Genomic DNA, 23,206 nt, shown 5'->3' on the forward strand with positions numbered 1-23,206 from the left:
TTTTTAGGGAGTTTTACTTTAGAACTACAAGATTTAGAACTTTTACGAACACCTCTCCAAAATGGAGACATTAATTTTTACAGTATTCATCAGTGTTTAAGATTTGTTTTTATAATTTTTTTTTTAATTTTGAGATTCTTTTCTCGCTTTTGGTAATTTTTTTTTTCTTTTCTACGTTTTCGAAAATATAAAAATTATTTACTTAGTCTGTTATTGCTCATTAAAAACAGATGTTCGTAAAATATTAATTATTTTTAGTTTCCCGTCTAGATACCGCTGTAACAGAGCTTTAACTCTAGAAGGGAAATTACTGTAATCGGTCTAATTTGGGCATGAGCAGTTTTCAGCGGATCTTGTAGTTATGAGGAACCAAAAAAACCGGATGTTAATGTTCGTAGGTACGTATATGTATTCGGTATTGCCCTAACCTAATATCTCTAGAACTATTTGACCGATTTTGACCAAATTTGGTCGATTAATTCTATATATAAGGCATTAATTTCTGACTGAATATTTCTGACTTCTAGTAATTAAGGAAATAAATAATTTAATAACAGATGAATTATCAAAAATAATAAAACGATTTATAAAAATATATTTATTATTAACATAAAGCCTACAACGGTAAATCAAACGTTCAAAGTACCATAATTTTTTTAAGTTATAAACATAATTCAATAATGTAAAGTGAAGCAAAGTTCAAACGGAAAACCGGTGTCACAGAGGAGGCTAGATTTACATTCGTGAGTATAGAATTTAGGTTGTCATTGGTAATACAAAGTCGGATTCAAGTGACAATTCAAAGGACATTTAAATTGTGTAAGTATGAAGCAAATGCACGCACGTTTACACTTTAAAGAGAAGTAATTTAACACGATAATCATTTTCTACTGCGAAATAAAATAAAAATTTACGTTTAACATGTGATAATTCTTTATATAAATTACTAATTTGATCGTTATTTTCTGAAATACAATTAGTGTTAGAAGAAGCAATGAAATTAATTTGAATTCTGATGTAATTTTAGAATGGTACAGAGCTAAGTAAGAATTACTTTGAATAATGTCTTTTAAGTTCTTATTAGGATAAAATAATTACTAATTATTATTACGTACTTTAAATACGATTTTAATAAGTAGGTAACGTGTTTATTTCTATACATACCATTGCTTAATTAATGAATAATTAAAGGCAACATTTTGTTTAAACAATAAAAGCCCCTCCCTATTGTTAAAAATATAGTTGAAAGCGAAAGAATTTGATTACAAACTAATTATCTGTTATATTATTTCTCTTAATTGTTAAATAGTTTTTAATTAGAGCAGAATATAACTGACCCGGTTAATATAATTAGAATTAAAGGAGAAATTATGTTGATCATGTAAAAAATAGGGTATCGGGTATTTTGCAAATCTTTACGATTTAGGGTCTAAATAGTTTTATTTTTTTTATTTTTTTGTCTTCAGTCATTTGACTGGTTTGATGCAGCTCTCCAAGATTCCCTATCTAGTGCTAGTCGTTTCATTTCAGTATACCCTCTACATCCTACATCCCTAACAATTTGTTTTACATATTCCAAACGTGGCCTGCCTACACAATTTTTCCCTTCTACCTGTCCTTCCAAAATTAAAGCGACTATTCCAGGATGCCTTAGTATGTGGCCTATAAGTCTGTCTCTTCTTTTAACTATATTTTTCCAAATGCTTCTTTCTTCATCTATTTGCCGCAATACCTCCTCATTTGTCACTTTATCCACCCGTCTGATTTTTAACATTCTCCTATAGCACCACATTTCAAAAGCTTCTAACCTTTTCTTCTCAGATACTCCGATTGTCCAAGTTTCACTTCCATATAAAGCGACACTCCAAACATACACTTTCAAAAATCTTTTCCTCACATTTAAATTAATTTTTGATGTAAACAACTTATATTTCTTACTGAAGGCTCGTTTAGCTTGTGCTATTCGGCATTTTATATCGCTCCTGCTTCGTCCATCTTTAGTAATTCTACTTCCCAAATAACAAAATTCTTCTACCTCCATAATCTTTTCTCCTCCTATTTTCACATTCAGCGGTCCATCTTTGTTATTTCTACTACATTTCATTACTTTTGTTTTGTTCTTGTTTATTTTCATGCGATAGTTCTTGCGTAGGACTTCATCTATGCCGTTCATTGTTTCTTCTAAATCCTTTTTATTCTCGGCTAGAATTACTATATCATCAGCAAATCGTAGCATCTTTATCTTTTCACCTTGTACTGTTACTCCGAATCTAAATTGTTCTTTAACATCATTAACTGCTAGTTCCATGTAAAGATTAAAAAGTAACGGAGATAGGGAACATCCTTGTCGGACTACCTTTCTTATTACGGCTTCTTTCTTATGTTCTTCAATTGTTACTGTTGCTGTTTGGTTCCTGTACATGTTAGCAATTGTTCTTCTATCTCTGTATTTGAACCCTAATTTTTTTAAAATGCTGAACATTTTATTCCAGTCTACGTTATCGAATGCCTTTTCTAGGTCTATAAACGCCAAGTATGTTGGTTTGTTTTTCTTTAATCTTCCTTCTACTATTAATTTGAGGCCTAAAATTGCTTCCCTTGTCCCTATACTTTTCCTGAAACCAAATTGGTCTTCTCCTAACACTTCTTCCACTCTCAATAGTTTATCAAAACCAAAAAACTAATTTATCTACGCGTGGGTATGTAGAAAAGGGTCCATTGCTTTTCCCTTTATATCTCTTTATATCTTTATTTACCGAACCGATTTTCTTCAAATTTACCTCAAATATTTCTAACCCACCGGGTTGGTCTAGTGATGAACGCGTCTTCCCAAATAGGCTGATTTCGATGTCGAGAGTTCCAGCGTTCAAGTCCTAGCAAAGGCGAATTTATACGGATTTGAATACTAGATCGTGGATACCGGTTGTTCTTTGGTGGTTGGGTTTCAATTAGCCACACATCTCAGGAATGATCGAACTGAGTCTGTATAAAAAAACTACACTTCATATAGACTCATACATATAATACTCATTCATCCTCTGAAGTATTACCTCAACGGTAATTCCCGAAGGCTAAAGAGGAAAAAGAAAGTTCAAATACTTCTTTATATGAATGTGGCATTGATCGTATTAATATTTTCAAAATTCGTTATTGTGGTGAGGAGGGGATATTGCAAAAACACTAATTTCGATTTTCTTGAGGGGGAGAAAACTGTATTAAAGAAAATTTTTTACCAACAACGCATATATAAATAATAATACAGATTTTGCTGGTTTTTTTTCAGAAAATCAACACCTATACCTAAAAATTGAAGTATGTGTTTTTTGTTCGTTTTCTCTATCTCCCTTAGGTTTAAATAGTTTTCAAAACTGTTTTGGTATTTTCTACATAATATGTAGAACTATTAATAAATATTTACCAATTTATTAAATTATGAACCTAAAATGCAGAATTTTTTTTGTTGAAATTTAGTTACTTATATTAACCACTATTGAAGAGGGTGTTAAATTTAAAGACAAATTCACTTACGCAAATTTGTTAAACTTAACCTATATAAGAATATTTTTAGAAAAACGTACTACCTAAAAAAAAACAGTAGGTTGTCTAAAAAATATTATTGATTCTTTGGTGACCAAAATTGAGAATACATTTATTTGTTATTGAAAAGTAACATTATGAGATAAGCACCATTATTTTTTTTTATGACCTGCCATTTTTCTGGCAACACCATAATCACGTTGCTATAGAATTTCTGTGGTTTCTGGTCAAAACATTTTCACACGTGTTAACACAGAGCTCTTTTGAACCTAACTTACCACCGTTCAGGAAGTTCTGTAGAGACTGAAACTGATGATAGTCTAACGGTGCCAGGTCCTGGGGAAAACCATGGATACCGGTGTTGTTTGGTGATTCGGTTTCAATTAATCACACGTCTCAGGAATGGTCGAACTGAGACTGTACAAGACTACACTTCATTTACACTCATACATATCATCCTCTGAAGTATTATCTGAAAGGTAATTACCGGAGGCTAAACAGGAAAAAGAAGAAGAAAAAATTCGCTAATGACTCTAATTGTTAATGAAACTGTAAATAAAATCATTAAAAAAATATTGTTAATAATTTTAGAAATAATTAATTTTTAATAGCTTATAATAAAGCAAAAAAAAATTATATATATATATATATATACATATTTCAATTTCTTGTAAACATTTTTGATGAATATTTTTTCTGTTTAGCGAAAAATGAGTCCACGGGAATTAAAACCTCCCAGTCAAGTTCTCTCAATTTCTGAAGTATATGCGGTCCAGTGTTGTCAGCGCTGTACACGACACCTTTTCTGTTGACCAATTCAAGCTGTTTTTTTTTAATTTCCGGGTGCAATCGCGCTAATTGTCCACAGTACGTGGTCTGAGTCTATCGATCTACCTGGCGGCAGCACTTGTGAGCAGAATATTCTTCCGATTCCTCCAAACTAACAGTATAACCTTCCTGGGTCCCATTGTGCCTTTGCCACACACCGTAGAGCTTCTTTTTACTTCGACTACGAGGAGTAAAGGCTATCAAAAAATTAAGACACATTAAATGCAATGCTTTTTATTGAGAAATGAATTTAAAACTATAAAAGGCAATTTAAGTAAATTTATTGACTCATAAATAAAAGGCAATATTCGTATTGTGTGTGCCCTAACAAACTCAAATTACTTAACTGATTTCGCTGAAAATTTCACAATTTATTATTATTTGTCCTGGGAATGTTTACATGTAATTAGTTCCATATTATTATAATAATTTGGTATTTAATGACATAATAACTCTTTAAGGAAATCGATATTGATAAAGAAAACTATCGATATAGACAATGAACATCGATATAGACGATATTTCTCGATATATACTACATTGAATTTATTAAAAGAATTTTAAGGTTATTTATTTTTATTTATACCTTTTTTTTATGATTTAATTCATAAACTCAAATGTAGCAATAGGGAAGCATTGCCGGGTCTACTAGTTTAATATACATTTTAAAACTTTATTAAAAATTTAAAAATACTTTTTATCACCACAGCCGATTGGAATTGGATACGCAACGATTTTTTTATGATGGGTAGAAGTCGTATTGATGTAGAAAATATATATGCATAAAAAAGTCCCATTAATTTCTTTTCCGAAGTAAAATTAGCTAAAAATATACACAATAATTGAAGATATTTATTAATTAGATATAATAAATAATTAAAAATAAAACTGTATGAAGTAATTTTCTAAGGAGGGGATAAATATTAAATAAATTGATTTTTTAATTTTTAATCTCGAATAAAAAAATTGCTACTTTTGTCAGAAAATGTTTATTACGGTTATGTTTATTAAATTGTTCAAGTAAAAATTTGAAAATTTCGAACTCTTTGAAAATTCTCTTTTTCATATTTTTTTTTTTTGTAAAAGTGCTTCCTCCAGTAGGTACTACCTATCTACAATATTTTTAAAAATTGAATCAACGTGATCTATAATTATAAGAACAAATAAGGTCCCTTTAAAAAATAAAGGAAACGAAGTCTGATTCGAACCGACGTGCCTTCTCCTTGTAAGATCCAAGTATTTAATTAATTAAAATTTTATTTGGTTATATAACTCTGGAACCAGTGAAAATAAGTAAAACTTATGATATATCGTTGAAAAGCTCTCAATAAGAACTTATTACTGCAGTTAAGAAAAGGTCCAAAATCCATTATTTATTTTATTTTGGACTTTTCTTTTGGACTTTTTTGGTCCAGTCGATTGCAATCAAAAAAGGAGGTGCACAACTAGATGTTACAACAGTCCTAAATCAAAAATTTCATCATCCTATTGTTAATCGTTTTTGAGTTATGCGAGATACATACGCGTATACGTACGTACAAACGTCACGCCGAAACTAGTCAAAATGGATATTTCCGTTGAAATCTAAAAACTGAAATCTTTCGCGATCAAAATACTTCCTTTACTTTGTACAAATAAGTAAAAAAAGTATAATTTTTTTTTACCGATCTACAAAATAACCCGTTTATAGCTGTTTAGCAGCATATATTGCTATAGCTAGAAAAGTAAAATATAAGAAAATAGAAATAAGACATATATGTTACGCGCGCGAATTGCATATCAACGGAATTTTCTAGAATTTACCTTTCAATCTATTACACGTCCAAACGTCAAGATATATAAAAATGTAGAAGGGTTAATATTATAAAATCCTCAATAACACTTTACCTTTGTTACATTAATTTGTTACTCTAATATTGATAAAATGAAAAGTTAAAGTTTTTTTTTTTTTTGTGTGTGTGTGTGTGTGTGTGTGTGTGTGTGTGTGTGTCTGTCTGTTGTGTGTGTGTGTGTGTGTGTGTGTGTGTGTGTGTGTGTGTGTGTGTGTGTGTGTGTGTGTGTGTGTGTGTGTGTGTGTGTGTGTGTGTGTGTGTGTGTGTGTGTGTGTGTGTGTGTGTGTGTGTGGAGTGTTTTGTATACTATAACTCAAACTAACGAACAGTATTCAAAGTACCAGATTGATACTAACAAATCATTTACAAATTTCAGATAAATTAAACGCTCAAGAAATAATTTTCAATTGTTTTAAATAAAAAAATAATCAACACCATACAAATTTTGTTACGAATAATTACATAAAATAAAAGAATAATTAAACGTGACAAAAGTTTCGGATGGAAACTTAAGATAACCGAAGATAACCATTTTAGAGAAAACTATTATAAGATATTGAGAGAGAAGTTTTGTGTGTGTGTTTGAGTAAGAAGGCGTTCCTGACCCGTTAGTAACCTCCATAAACGTTTACTAAAGTTTAAACTGCTGTAAAGTTTAAAACTTATACTAAAACAACTTAAATGGATGCTTTCTGATCTCAATTTAAAACTTTAAGATTTTATCCTGTACTTTTTCCTTTTAAAATATTTCCACCGAGTAAATTTCTCTTATTAAAAAACCAAAGTAATTAATATGAAAATTTTCTTCCTTTAAGACATTTTTAGCAGAAATTCATTAACTGTTATTTAATATTTAAAACATACGCGTTCTGAATTTAGGTAAATACTGATTGTCCATTTATTCTTCTTTTTTGTTTTAAGATTAAAACTTTTTAGATTCTATACCATATTGAATAGGCATCAATTATTAATGATTCTTAATGTTTATTATATTAAAACAAATTTTTACACGTTAAACAGGTTTTAAAAGGTTTTTTAAAATGTTAAATCATAATAAATAGGAATACTCAAAATTTAAATAAGTTAATACAATTAAAAAATATAAAAAAATGGACTATTATCCCCTAATTATTTTATTTTCTAAAAAATCTTACTTAATCTAATTTTAAAAAAAATCTTACTAGTTCATCTAGACAACCCACCGGGTTGGTCTAGTGGTGAACGCGTCTTCCCAAATCAGCTGATTTGGAAGTCGAGAGTTCCAGCGTTCAAGTCCTAGTAAAGCCAGCTATTTTTACACGGACTTGAATACTAGATCGTGGATACCGGTGTTCTTTGGTGGTTGGGTTTCAATTAACCACACATCTCAGGTATGGTCGAACTGAGAATGTACAAGACTACAGTACTTCATTCACACTCATACATATCATCCTCATTCATCCTCTGAAGTATTATTTAAACGGTAGTTACCGGAGGCTAAACAGGAAAAAGAAAGAAAGTTCATCTAGACAAAAAAAAAAAAAAACATTTATCTATGGTGATCAAAGATAATGTCCAATACTAAAAGGTCCATTCTACGAAAAGGTCCTTCGCATGTTAAAGTCCATCTTTCTAAATGGTCCTATCACAAAGGATATCCACTTATAAAATGTCGAAATTTCCTATAATGCCAAATGTCAAAAATATAGAATGTTCAGGATGGCATTTAATAATGTCCGGTAACCAGATTGTCCTAAAATACCAATAATTTTCTAGTGAAATTTATGAAATAATACACCAATATAGTATATTGGCGATCTAATCGACTAAATCCGTTTTAAATGCCTAGACATTACTACTGAATACCAAATTATGATAATATGAATTTATTTTATAATTCGTCATCATTCTACTGAATTAGATCGCTATAAAGTTTGAAGTGATAAGAGATTACCCTTAAATAGCGGGGATCAACTATAATAGGGTCAACCAATACGACCACTTTGTTGGTTTAAGAGGTATCTATTGCGTTACCGTTGTTTTATATTGTTATGTCCAGCCAACACTTTTAAAACTAATGTTTCTGTTTCATACTGTTATCGCTGGAGGTATTCAATAAAGCACTCGTAATATATTAAGTTATGGTTCTTGAATAACTGGTTGGCCTAAAGTAAATGGTATCGGAGGACGGACCCGGTTTTATTAGTAGGATACAAGGCGAGTGAGAGCATATCGTTGTGTAATTGATGTTAAAATTTTTCTTTATTGACTTGCGAATCTTCTTTTTTTTAGCCACTACAGCAAGTTATTCACTAGGATCTGCGTTTGCGCACCTTCTCTGTTTAAAACTTCTCGAACACCTGAAGTTGAGTGGGTGCAAATGATTTTCAGTTCCATCTCAGATTACTCGTATGTTATCTAAGTCCCCATTTGTTGTGCACGTAGCATTGCACGCCTTCCAATCAAAGCAACTCCAACACATAGATGTACCACTGGAATTTTTTAAATTGGTAACGATATAGATTGTCCAAATATGGTAGCACTGATTTATGTTTTTGTGTTAAAATAATCTGCAACTTAATTGGAAAACCGAGAGAGAATGGAACATTGTTGCCGGGTTCCTTAGACTTTTATCCCTGGGAAGGGTGACTGAGGAGGTGTGATGCTGTTATAGATGTATATATAGAATAACAACCCGTGTGTTTAGGGACCCGCCTGGACGCTTACTTCACTAAGACATACGTTTTGGAATCGAGCCCCAATTAGCTTAGGTATTTGCCATTAGGATGATATGGATATGTGGAGAACTTTGTGATGAGGGTGCGGTGTGTAAGGATGGAATTGACCTTGCTCACGAAAGCAGAGAAATAAGATATTATGTTTTCATTAGATGCTTATTAAATCTTTGAATTTGTTTCTTCATTTTTAAGTAAATGAGGAGGACTTTGAGTAAATTGCATTGAAGAACAAAATTGTCGTTGCGATCAACAGGGTCGTTTTGACGAGGGCAGTTAATGAATGACCAAGCAACGCCGTCGACGGGATGGTGATTGCAATGCCGAGGGCATGGATTCCCATGTAGTCGTGAGGTGTAGCGCCATCTCGACTATGATGGTTAATGTGATAAAGTAAATGTCACGCGGGACTCTACGATGTGGCTGAGAGAGAGTAGGAGGTCTCTCCTCCTCTCCCTGGTAGACCAGACCGAAGTCCGTAGTTGTAATCAAGTCAGGGAGAGGGTTTGAACTACAAAGTTGAGTTCACTAAGGGAAATAGGAATCAATTTAGTTGTTACGAACATTTCTTGTGATATGTTATTTATTGAATTGCCTCGAATACTATGAGATATTTACTCACAATAGTAGCTCAATTAAAGTGTAGAGCTAGGCGCGGGTTTCGTGGTTCCACGAACTTGGTTAGCTAGTTTAGAGGGCAACGAAGTAGGACAGTCAAGATGTCCGAAAGAAGCCTACAGCGAAGGCGAAGCTGAGTCAAATTTCACTAATATAAATGAGACATTTACATCGGTGGCATCCCAACGAGGCCTGGCTAATTACTATGACATGTAATCAGTTAGAGGGTCAAAAGACTACTTCTGTTAAAGCCAATCAGGCTTTATTTATCAATCAAGTATTTATCTGAATCCATAGTCTAATTAAGTGTGATATAAGTGTGTGCTAAGTTAGAGGTAGGAAGAGTTTTTTTGTGAAACCTTCGGTGTTACAGGAAGGTGCAGGGATCGCGAATCCACAAATCGGTTAATTTGATAGTTGAGGGTAATAAATTATGGTAGGTGATCGTGGTTAGATAAGACCATACGAAAATGATAGAAGGTTGTGTAAATACATCGATGGAAATGTCTGCCAAGGTATTTGCGTCGGTGGTATCCTAACACAAGCCGAACTGACGTCTGTGTTGTGTTACCAACTTCAGAGGGTCTAAAAGACGACCTCCGATAAAGCTTATTAGGGCTATGGACGGAAGGGGTGATTTGGCGACTAGAATCTTGACAAGGCGGGTGTCTACCCCTACGGGGGTCAGGATGGTAAAATAATTAAAGTCAATTATTATTAATACTAATTACTACTAATACTAATAACTAATTATTAGCGTCTCGATGTATACGACTGTATCATAAAATTTACTAAAACTTGACACGACCATGACAAAATTAATAATTTACCGTTAACAATAGGAAATATAATGATTTTTATTACACTCGACCTAGCACTCCATGTAAAGGATAATTATTGAATATTTTGGCTAAATGGGCTAATTTTAACACTTCGATCATTTGTCATTGGACACTTCTAAGGAGTGAACTTTTCTCTCTGAACTTACTCGAAAGGACAAAGTGTGTTTCAGAACTTTGAAATGGACCTTTACTGTAAATAGACTACTTATATTGAATCAAATCTCTGGCAAGCATATATATGTTGTGTCGCACTGATTTTTGGCTTTATATCTTAGAAGTAACCAAATTTATTTTCTTCAAATTTGGCTCAAATATTTTATATGTATAGGGCATTGATCTTCTAAATTTTTTTTTTGAAAATTCGTTTATGGGTGAGGGAATATCACAAAAAGCCATTTTCGACTCCCTTCACAGGTATTTTAGAGAAAATATTGAAACTAATCTTTTGTCTATAATGCACATATAAATAATAACTCTTTTTCAAAAAAAATTATCCTCCATCTCTTTAAATTGAAACACATGTTGTTTTGTTCTTTTGCTCTATCTTCCTTTAACTATTTTTTAAAAATGATTTGAATGTTTATTTTTCATATATATAGAACTACGAAATGACTACAATTTTTTTTTTTTAATTTTACATCCCGGCGTAAAAAGTTGGAAAGCTTTTTTTAAAAATTTCTTTCTCTTATTTTAACCTTTCATGAAGGGGGAAATTAGATTTACAGAAAACTCTACTTAAGAAAGTCTGTCAAGCTTAACTTACATATGAATATTTTTAGAAAACGTTTTCTAATAATTTTTTCCTATCTCTAAAAAATATATGTTCCTTTTTAATATTTTTTTGGCTTCTTTCTGAACTCACTGAAATTATTTTAATCATAAATGTTAACAGAACAAGATCAATAAAGAAATTCTTTAAAGTATATAAATAGAAATTCTACTGGTAGAAAAATTCATATGACAATTTGAAATCTATCTGTGATATTATTAAATTATAATATACAATTCAGTATTCCTTCAAACATGAAAACTGTATGACCGAGTAAAATTTTTTGTGTTGTAAGATTTGGGAATTTTTTTCTGGATTGGACTAATTTGATCATAAGTGTAAATTTTTTAACATGTAGTATAGTTAAATTCTGTAATTAAAATAGGTTATTCACTGAACAATAATAATTATTAACTGATCTGACTACTCGAAGTTTCCATAAAAAAAAAAGCTGACGACATAGTTGTAAGACTTTCCCGTCACGCGGATTTTTTCCTGATGCACGGCTTGCACACAACTTAATTTAAAATATTTATCTATTTATTTAAATACAATATTTTTTTTGTTTATTTAATTCAATGATTCGAACTAAAGCCCGTGCACATACCGTATTTCATTCGCGCGAGTATGGCGGTACTAGCGGCCACTTGAAATAAATTTTTACAATTTTAATATTATTTAATTCTACCGCTCACTTGTGACATCACACAATAGCAGACAACTGCAGCAGTAGTTCGGCCGCTAAGTGGGATGTGGGGTGTGTTAAGGGGGATGGCGGCTGTATAAAGACCCCACTTTGATGAGGAATAAATTTTTGGATCCAACGAGATGCTAATAGAAAAAACTGCAACGAAAAATACCCACTTTACTGCCTTCTAGTCTGGGGAATGAACTGAAAATTTGAATTCACTATGGAAACTAGGAATAAATTTCGTTGTTGCGATCAACATTTTTGGTGGTATGTTATTATACAATTGCCTCGAATTTATGAGACATTTACGCACGCACTGGCTCTTTAAAACGTAGAACTAGGCGCGGGGTTCGTGCTTTTGCGAACACGGTTAGCTAGTTCACAAAATGCAACGGTGTAGGAAATTCAAGATATCCGGACGAGGCCTACAGCGAACGCAAAAGCTGAGTTTGAAAATCACCGATGCAAATGTATACGGAGGCATTTACATCGGTGGTATCCCAACGAGGCCTGGCTTATTACTATAAAAAGTTATGGCTTATTACTGTAAAAAGTTAGAGGGCGAAAGACTTCTGTTAAAGCCCACATCAGGGCTATGAACAAGGGGGGGGGGGGCGGCGAGACCGGAAGTATCACAAGGCGGTGGTACTACCTTCTAACAGAGAGCAACGAAGTAGGACAGTCAAGATGTCCAAAATAAGCCTACACAGAAGGCGAAGGCTGAGTCACTGATGTACATTTCTACCTAGGTATTTACATCGGTTGCATCCCAACGAGGCCAGGCGTATTACTGTGAGATGTAAAAGGTTAGAGGGTCAAAAGACGACCTCTGTTAAAACCCATCCTGGCTAGAAACATGGGGGAGGGTGTTGTGGCGACAGGAATCGTCACAAGGTGTGTGTCATCCCCTACGGGGGGATGGGATATACTGCCTCCTACAACGTTTTAAAATTGTTACTATATTTTAGAGTGGGGGTAAAATTTAGAAAAAAAATATTTTACAGAAAGTTTTTTTATAATTGTTCATAAAAATATTTTTTTAAAAAAATGCAACGAAAATCATCTTTTGTACTGCCTTCTATCACTCTTCAAAATTAAAACCATTTTTAAGAGAGGGGTGAAATTTAGAAAATAGTTTTTTTTTTATATAAGTTGTTTACTTAATTATGCAAAATCTGGAAACGATTTCGTTTTTTCCCCTTGTAATCCCTACCCCCTGACCTTTTGAATTGAGAATTTAATAGCGTTAATGCCCCAACTATAAAAATATTATAATAAAGTATATTGAAAATCGATTAAACAGTTCTGAAAATATAAGGCGATTTATACACCAACATACATACATGGGTATGCAAGCACAATTTGTCGTGGAAATTTCGATATTATTTTTCGATTTTCTGGGATCCTTAGGGGTCAATTAGTCAAGATTCGGTTAAAACCGGATTTGCCCAATTTTGACCGGTCTCCATAGTTTCTCTTCTACATAGCTGTTAGCTGTTATATAGACGGGAAAGTAATATGAATCTTTTACTACATAAGCAAGTATGTTTAAATTTATAATCATAATATGCTTATGATATAATATGAAAATTAATATTCAGCTTTATCAGGTATATGAATGGCAAATTTCGATCGCAGTTGAATTTAATCGTTAATCTAAACTAAGGAATAACATGTGTATTATCTTAAGATACAGATCTCAGTTTAAAATATGTAATTTAAATTGTATTATTTATGTTTATACATAATTATTTTTTTAATATTTTTTTTTGTTTTCTTATTTTGTTTTCAGGATTATGATTCCGTACTAGTAAAAGGCGTCTGTCAAATACCAGATCCTTTATATAAACTAATAGGGAGTATAGTAAGTTTTTATATACCGTTGGTTGTAATGTTGATTACTTATGCATTAACCGTACGATTATTAGCTGTTCAACAGCAGAATGTAGTTGACAACCCATCAGGGGGCTGGTTAGGAGTTGCATCATTGAATTCAGGTACGAAAACACAGTTTAATAATCGATTAATTTAATAATAGGATAATAGTATATTATATAATTATTATTATTATTTGAAGAATAATATTTCATCAGTTGAATGACCTCATACTGTCAACTTTCTATATCAACTTATTAATAAATCAAGGTTCTTACACCGATATTTTATCGCGTATCATTTTACTCGTTAAGTCATTAATGACGTAAAAATGTAATGTAGTTGTACCGGTAAATGTTTACTCTTAAACATACTCAGGCCGACCATTCCTGAGACGTATGGTTAATTAAAACCTGTTGAACCACCAATCTTGATGTACTGGTGTACTTATTCAACATATATATCGCTGGTTCATCTTTTAATAAAAAAAAATAAAACAATTTTAATGGTCCAACCAAATTACATTTACAGAAAAAAAATTGTTACCTAGACTTTTATAAGTGGAAATGGTAAAGCGGCTTATAATAAACATAAAAAAAATGCGTGAACGGAGATGGTGGAGAGTTGATTTGGTGGTTGGGGAGTTGAAAAAAGAATTTTTCCAATACGAAAGTTGTAAATCATGCAAAAATCTACAACTTTTGTAGAGGTCACTTTCTAACATAACCTCAAAATTTCGAGAAAATCTTTTATTTCGTTTTTTTATTTTTCATTTACGCAAAAATAATTTAATTTTGACGAAACTTGATGAAAATATACTTTTCTGTGTTTTAAACAACCACAAATATTTTTTAACGTCAAGTTTCGCGGGAAATCGCAATAATACAATTTTTCACCCTTTTTCAATCCCCCAAATCAACCAGTCACGGTTACGCATATATTTTTTTACGTTTATTATACGCCCCGTTATCTTTTTTTTTTTTTTTTTTTAACTGAATTTTTACGGGCATCGACTGCTAAGGTCGTTAGCCCTCGTCACATTCTTTAAAAAGAAATTATTATCTCCATTAGGATCGTCATATGTAAGGGTGTAAAGGGCCCTTACATTTTATTTAAAAACACAAACTTCACAATAAACATTAAAACATGAAAGACAAGGACAATAACAAACACTTACGGGGTGTAAAGGGCCCCAATATTAAAATTTGAGATAGGTTCTCAAAAGACCATGAACTTAAAATTAAATTAATCAATACCATATCTTTCTTTCTTCTACGAAGTCTCATTTATAGTTTGCTTAAGCACCCTCGGGGCGACCAGAACCGCCGTTGAGCAGTATATCAGTCGTGCCAGGGTGCCGTGGCAGTTGAATCCTTCTTATATCAGGCCATAGGCATGCACGGCGCACACCCATAGCCTCGCGCCCTCAATCCACCCTTGAGGGTCCCCCATGCCATCATCGGACACACGCCGACTCACTGCTCTTGAATGCAGGTGAGCCAAAATGGCCTAGGCAAGAGGGCTACCTTCCGTCACTATACGTGCCACGCTTCGAGACTCCCTTATATGTATATATAAAACTACCGCTTAGAGTATCTTTTACCACAGCTTTAAACTTCCATTTTATAGACTTTTAAGAAGTCCACTGGCGTGTAAAAATGCAACTATATTTTCTTCATTTCCATTATCCAGATCAGCACTAATTGTAAGACGGAACCTCTTTCTGAGTTCCTCATATATGGTACACTCTTCTATTAGATGCTTGATTGTCAGTGTTTTATTACAAACACCGCACATTGGTCTCACTTCGCCGGTTAACAAATATAAATTTGTTAATCGCGTGTGACCGATTCTAAGTCTGGTCACCGCTACTTGTTCACGGCGAGTCAACTTAAAATCGCTTTTCCATTTATAAGGAGAAGTTTTAACCGAGTTTAATTTTGTATTTAAACTCCTCCATTCAGCGTTCCACTTGTTTCTTACTATGTTGGTTAGACGGTTTTTAACATCTGCCACTCTTACAGGAAATGCATCCAAGTCATCGCAGACTGTTGCCTTTCTGGCAGCTTCGTCTGCGATTTCATTACCTATAATACCAGCATGCCCTGGAGTCCATACAAATACGCATCGCTGTCCTCGTTGTTTTAGTACGTATAAAATGGACAGGATGTTTGCAATTAGGACATCCTTAATGTTCTTGTTCCGAATTGCGACGAGTGCACTTAATGAATCGGAACATATTAGCACTCTCTCTTCGCAATAGTGTTCAGTGTAGCGAAGAGATTGCTCGATCGGTCTATTAGCAATATTATATCCTTTAATCTATATTAATGTTATTTACATGTCTTTATATGAAAGTTATAACGTTCCTTTCAGTACAGTTTTGGTATTGGGTATAATACTAGAATTAGAATAATATTACAATAAATAATTATCCGCTGGCAATTAGGCCAGTTAAATAGTAAACAAATTTAACATATATTTACATAAAGAAGAAGACGATACCGTTAATATATTTGATTACAATAAATAATGAGGAGTAAAACAAATGAGACTGAACCTATTGCCAGTCAAAAATCAAATAATGATTTTTCCCTCTTTGATATTACAATGAAAATACTACAAGTTATAATATGACAAGAACATCAACAATTTTGATTTGTAGTCCCGATAAGTTTTAATAATACAATTGTTAATACATATATTGTACAATATAGACAATAGAAAATTAAAATAATACAATGATCAATACTGGTGTATGATAACAGAATAGCAAACAGTTTTTAATTATGCATGGCAATATCAAATTAACAACATAAATGTAATATAATCGAATCATGCAGTTGTATATAAATAAATATTATAAACTATTGTCATATGTTACAAAAAAATAAAAAAGTTATAATGTGCATATAGCTATAATAGAACAATATAATTAAATGGTTTAATCTATGTTTAGATTAAATTGTATTCACATTGAATTCTCATAACAGAATAATTATGTAATACATAATGCTCATATAATATGTATATATATATATATATATATATATATAAGTTTTATATATGCTTTACGAGCCATATTTTCTTTGTATTATTTATAAGCGACTATATAACTTGATTTATGTATTTCTTATAGATAAAATCTAGGGTAGGCTATACCTTACAGATCAATTGTACATAGGATCATGTATATCTAGGATTACTTCTAGAATGTTGTTGGTGAATCCAACATCAAGATGTATCCAATGACCAGGGCAATCGTGATGCCATTGTTAGAATATGTGTACAATTGTACCTAGATTCATGTAGATCTAGAATTTCTTCAAGAATATTGTTTGTGAATCCAACGTCAAGATGTATCCAATGACAATGATCAGAGCAATCGTGATGCAATCGATAAAATGTGTATAAACTTCATATCATATTAGATGATAAACAAAATAATTCTTGAAAAATCTATTCCACAAGCAATCAATAAATAAACAATCTTGGTACCTCAATGCATCTCAACAAAGTATCTAATAATGTATATATACGAGTATGTGTTGTATATATGTGTATGTACATATATACTTGTCTTTATTGATTTCACTAGAAAAATACATTACAAAAAACAGAATAACATTTAACATACAATTTGACAATAGTCATCGTCCTTGGACCGTCTGAGGGGTTCACAGTAAACATTAATAAAAATATCGCTACACTAATATTATAATAAAAAATAAATACAAAACTGAATTAAAAGTAAAAATACATTAATATATATATATATATATATATATATGTCAGTTACAATGAAATTTAATAAGAAAAACACTAAAACGAAAAGAAATATAGAAATTAAAATTCCTGAATCAAACGGAAACGATAAGCCCAACAATATTTTATGTATTATTTTAGTTATTACCATTTAAATAGTCATTTAATTCACAAAAACTTAAAGTACTTTTCTTGAATACTTCAATCTAAATTCTTTTAATATTGGACACGCTTCAATAAAATGGAAGACATTTTCCTCTTCACCGTTATTACATAATGAACACAATTTATAATTGCTGGTGAACGAATATTTATTCAGATCTCGCTTTGAAAAACCAATTAATTAAAGTTGACTTTATATCGCTAAATAGGTAATTGTTATTGAAGCTCAGTTATTGTATAGGACAAATCGTTTACTCCCGAATAACATTTCTGAATACCAATATTATTCAATCTTACTTTTAACTGCATTCAAAATGTCGTCCACTTTCAAATTTTCAATCATAAAAGAAGTATCAGGAACATCGTAATTTTACGAAAAATTTCCCATTTGTTATGCAAATAAATGTTTCTATTAAATTATTCTGTAAATAAAATTTTAGGGTATCTCGTTGGCGATAAATGAATACATCTTTTAATAAACACTAAGTGTAGTTTTGATGTATACAAAAATATAGGCTGTAATTTAGTTTCAAGATATAAACTATATTCAGGAAAGATAATTAGGTAGACCTAGTTACACCCCCTGAATACAGTTATCTCCTTAGAGAGATAGATTTCGGCTTGGCGTCCTCAGCTACACTCTCAACTGACAAGTCGAAGTCCCTATCTGCCCACCACGCGCATCAACGTGCAGAATGGTGTATGTAGTCTACGGAGTCTAACATAATTTAGCTTACGCTGAAGAAAATGAAATCGGTCATTGCGGAATAATTTTTATATTAAAGTAAAAGTATTAAAAAAGACTTCCACCTAAAACTTAAGAAAAAATTTCAAATTTACTCAATACGACAATGGTTGCATGTGAAAAAACGTTTCACATGCTTAGCATACGAAACGTCCATATTCTTACAATTCCAGAAAAATTTTGATCATCCCTTTCCGTAAGCGTTGGTCATATCAAAAATTGTTACAGACATAAATTTTAGGTAATGCTTAGAGAATTAACGACCACTTTAAACCGATTCGACACTGTGCCTATAAAGGAAGGTATGACCTTTTTAGTCTTCGAAACCAATTTCCCCCCCTGGGCCAATGATTGGTGATATAAAAAAACTTTACTTAGATAAGTTTTGGCGCTTATCCAAAGAACAGTAGGAATTTTAAACGAATCCGATATTTTACTTCATAAGAAAGTTACAGCGATATTTTGTTTTTTTTTCGAAATAGCCCTCCCATTTCCACCCTTATGGTTCGATTATTGCTATTAACGAACTCGACCGAGATTTTCGATGGTTATATTTTATGTATAAATTTGAAAGTGATTGGCGGAAAAATTACGGCAAATATCGTGTCCACAAGAAAGTTTATATATACAATTTTGAGCTGACGTTGGTTTTGGGATCTGGGGGATGTAAAACTCGAAGATATGTTGAAATTTTTCGGAAGTCGAATCATGGTACCCATTACAATAGATAGCTTACTTATGAAATCTACCTAAAAGAAATGTTTAAAAATATTTTTATTAGATCATTGTGTTTACTTAATGAATCTCTGTGGCGGAATGAGGTAGCGTTTTGGCCTTTAATCCGGAGGTCAGGGATTTGAATCCCGGTCAGGCATTTTTCATACGCAACAAATTTCCAATTTCATATTTTCACGTATAAGCTTTTACGGTCAATTAATTAATCAGTCAAATAAAAAAAAAAAAAAAGGATAAAACTAATATGAGAGATGATTTTATACAAAAATATATTTAGATTCGAACAATAAGAAAGGTACTAATGTAATAATATCTTTACTCTCCCAAATTTAAAAAATAAGTTTTTGATAGATTTAAAAAAAAATGAATAGTCAAAATATATATTAAAACAACCAGGATTACTTATGTTCGTTGTATAAAAATTTTGGGGCCTTCAAATAAGAAAGCAAAAGAAAAAATATTACAATATGTCGAATCAAATTAACCATGCAAATAAATGTTCAGGAAGACAAATATGACGACAGAAGACAATAAAAAATTTAACACAAAAGAAAAAAGAATTGAAGAAGTAAAACATGGCGGCTATTTCAATAATACATTAAGTTCTTAAGTGAAAAATAAGTAAAAAAATGAATATCATTGGCTAAGGTAAGGTTTAAATACAATAATTATTATGTAAGAACATGGGGTTAAACAATAAAAAATACTTTGAGAAGTATTAGGAAGGATTTTATTTCCGCAAGGAAGTGAAATATTGACAATAAATAAAAGAGAAAAATAATGGGTGGAGACATTTGAAATGTGATCGTGGAGAAGATCGGAGAGGAATAAACGTTCATGATGAGTAATGATGAGCTTTAACGAAAATAGAAGTTAAATAAAAACAATTAGTTATACGAAAGCTGACTGGCTGGGACATATCACTAAAGGAAAAAGGATTTATTTAAACCCTGATAGAAGGAACAATGGAAGGTGTACAATAGCTGGAAAAGTATTACATGAATTTTCCGGCTCTATTACGGTCAAATCATGAAACACTTATATAAAAAATTGGGGGCCCCCAAATCAAGGGAACTAAATTCATGACTGTAACATGCTTTAAAATTAGTATTTAATAAAACAAAATCGAAATCCCAAAAAAGGTTTTTAACTTTTTTTTAAAATTGGGGCTCCGCATTAAAAAATGCTTTTCTGTGACTTCGATACTGTAAATATTGATAATTCGCTGTTGTAAAAAAAAAGATTTTGTATGAGAGCTTCCATATTTCGGAGAGAATAATTGGGTAAAATTAATGTTAAAAAATTATGAAAATTTTTAACATAATTTTACAATTTTTGTTACCCAATTTCCCTCCTTTTCATTAGGAGCACCTAATGAAAACTGCAGGGAGGTTGAAAGCGAGAAACAACATTATACATAAACTCTGTGAACAACGTGGGGAGGATCGGCTTCCACTTTGCGCACATCGGCTCTGACCTGGTCTTCTCGGCTGCAGAATATTGTGTGCCAGTGTGGCTTAACAGCCCTTATGTTCATAGAATTGATGCTCAACTTAATAACATTATGAGAATGATTGCCGGAGTTATCAGGCGGAGTTATCATTGCCGGAGTTATCATATTCCCGTGGAATGGCTCCCGGTATTGAGCCACATATCACCCCCCAAAACCTGCGCCGTATGAACGCTCTTGTAGGAGAGTACAAGAAGATTATGGATAATCGAAACCTACCAATCAATACACGAGGACATTGAGGATGCCATTCGTGGTCGCCTTCGATCTAGAAAGCCACCTATCAAAACAGCAATTGCTGCCACAGAGGACGGATTAACCTAACGGTCCATTCTTGACGCCTGCGTCAAGAATGGGCCGCAAACCGGAATTACCAAATCCCATGTATTACTCAAAGGCCGCCGGGTTTTGACTTGCCACGTAAGACATGGTCAACGCTAAACAGAATACGAACTCAGCATGGTAGGTGCGCCTACAACGACGCCCCTTTGTGACTGTGGTGAAAATCAAACTGTTAAACACATCACCGAAGTTTGCCCTAGGACAGCTTATGAAGGGAATCCTGAAGATTTCCTGATGGCAACTCCAGAATCTTTAGCTTATATTAATTTGTTAAATGTTTGTTTATAATTTTTTACTGCAATTGGTGTTGTGTTTTGGTGCCTTACGCTAAATAAATAAATGAATAAATGTTAAAAAAAGTAGCCTGAAAGTGGCAATACTAAATTAAAAACCAAAATTGTTCGAAAACATTGAAAAATAGAAAAAAAGCAGTAATTGTAAAAATAAATTCTACCTTGATTTATTGTAAACCTTTCTTTTTTACTTCCTTGTACGAAATAAAGGCAGTATTGTGATCGCGGAAAATTTCAGTTTTCATATTTCAACGGACATATCCATTTTGAACATCCCTGAATCCATTTAAATTAGTTTCGGCGTGACGTCTATACGTACATTTGTACGTATCTCGCATAACTCATTATGCGTATGATGATTAGCGATGGCGACGATTAGCCGTATGATGTTGAAATTTTGGATTTAGGGCTGTGATAACATCTAGTTGTACATCTCCCTTTTTTGATTGTAATCGACTGGAACAAAGTGTCCGAAAAGGTCAAAATCCAAAAAAAGAATTGGATTTTGAACTTTTTCTCAACTGCAGTAATAAGCCCTCATTAAGAGCTTTTTAACGATATGTCATAAATGGTACTTATTTTCATTGGTTCCAAAGTTATACCCAAATAAAATGTTATTAATGAAATATTTGGATGTTACATGCAGAAGTCATATCGGTTCGAATAGGACTTCCTATTTTTTTTTTTTTAAGTTATTTTTTAACTTGTTTTTCAGTTTAAATATATTGATTTATTAATAATTATTAATACGTGATTGTAAGAAAATGTTACAATAAATAATAATTCAATAATAGTAATAATATTAAAAAAAAATCAAAGTTATTAATGAAATAAAATTTTATATACTTTTAAAAATGTGTATAATTTAATAGGCATTATTACACATTCTTTGTGGTACTACAGTGACCGATGTCGAAAAAAATAGTTCATTAATAAAAAAGAAGAAAAAAAAAGTAACTTGCTGACCTAGAATCAGCACAAAGACCCAAATTGGAATTTTAAATAAGATAGCTGTGAAAAAAAACCTACAAATTTCAATATAGAAAACTAAAATTATGATAATATTAAAAACCTGCCGAAATCCGATCGAACAGAAATAGGCCAAATTGAGCCGGTTTATTAAGAATTCAAATATTTGCAAGAAATAATCCAGAAGAATGGCCTTGACAAATCGGCGATTAAAAACAGAATCTTTAAATTCAAAATTACACACGGAATTATAAAAAAAATACTTATAGTAAAAAATTACTTTTCAAAAATCTAAAAATCAGGCATTACAATGCGTTTGTAAAACCATAATTTCTTTACACCTGTGAATGTCTACACTTAAATTTAAAAACGAAACACTTAAAAAAAATAAAAAGTTGAATAATTCGGAAAATTCTAGATCCAGTTTATGAAAACGGTTATTATAGAAAATACGGTTGGTAAGAAATCTAATAAAAACAACGATAAAATAAAAATTATTTTTCTTTGGACAACTTTTAAGAATGAATAATAATGTTTTACAAAAGAAATAGTTAATTATTTTTATGAATGGAAAAGTAAAGTTAATCAGACGAGAGAGGTAAAAATCGATCTAAAAAACTAAAATTCTCGTAAAATAAAATATTGAGACAGAAAAATTTATAAAGAGAAAATTGAATCGATACAGAGTTTCCAAGAAAAGGAAAGGTAAAAATAAAATATTTATTTATATTTAATAATATTTAATAATATATTAATAATATTAATATATAATATATTAATATATTAATATATTAATATATTAATATATAATATTAATAATATATTAATATATTAATATATATAATATATATTATAATATTATAATATATATTATATATTATTATTATTATATATATATTATTATATAATAATATATAATAATATATATATTTAATAATAATAATAATATTTATTTAATAATATTTATAAAATATTTATT

General features: G+C 31.5%; 1 protein-coding gene across 1 annotated transcript in view; it reads left to right on the plus strand.

Annotated features, from left to right (window-relative positions):
• Positions 1-23,206, plus strand: part of 5-HT2B (5-hydroxytryptamine receptor 2B) — a 672,009-nt gene that overhangs the window by 497,337 nt on the left and 151,466 nt on the right. Inside the window, exon 4 of the mRNA XM_075379373.1 lies at positions 13,624-13,828. Coding sequence (XP_075235488.1) covers positions 13,624-13,828 — 205 coding nt within the window. The remainder of the gene's footprint in view (positions 1-13,623; positions 13,829-23,206) is intronic.

This window comes from Lycorma delicatula, chromosome 12, assembly GCF_047948215.1.
Source record: "Lycorma delicatula isolate Av1 chromosome 12, ASM4794821v1, whole genome shotgun sequence".
In the NCBI taxonomy this organism is placed as follows: Eukaryota; Metazoa; Arthropoda; class Insecta; order Hemiptera; family Fulgoridae; genus Lycorma; species Lycorma delicatula.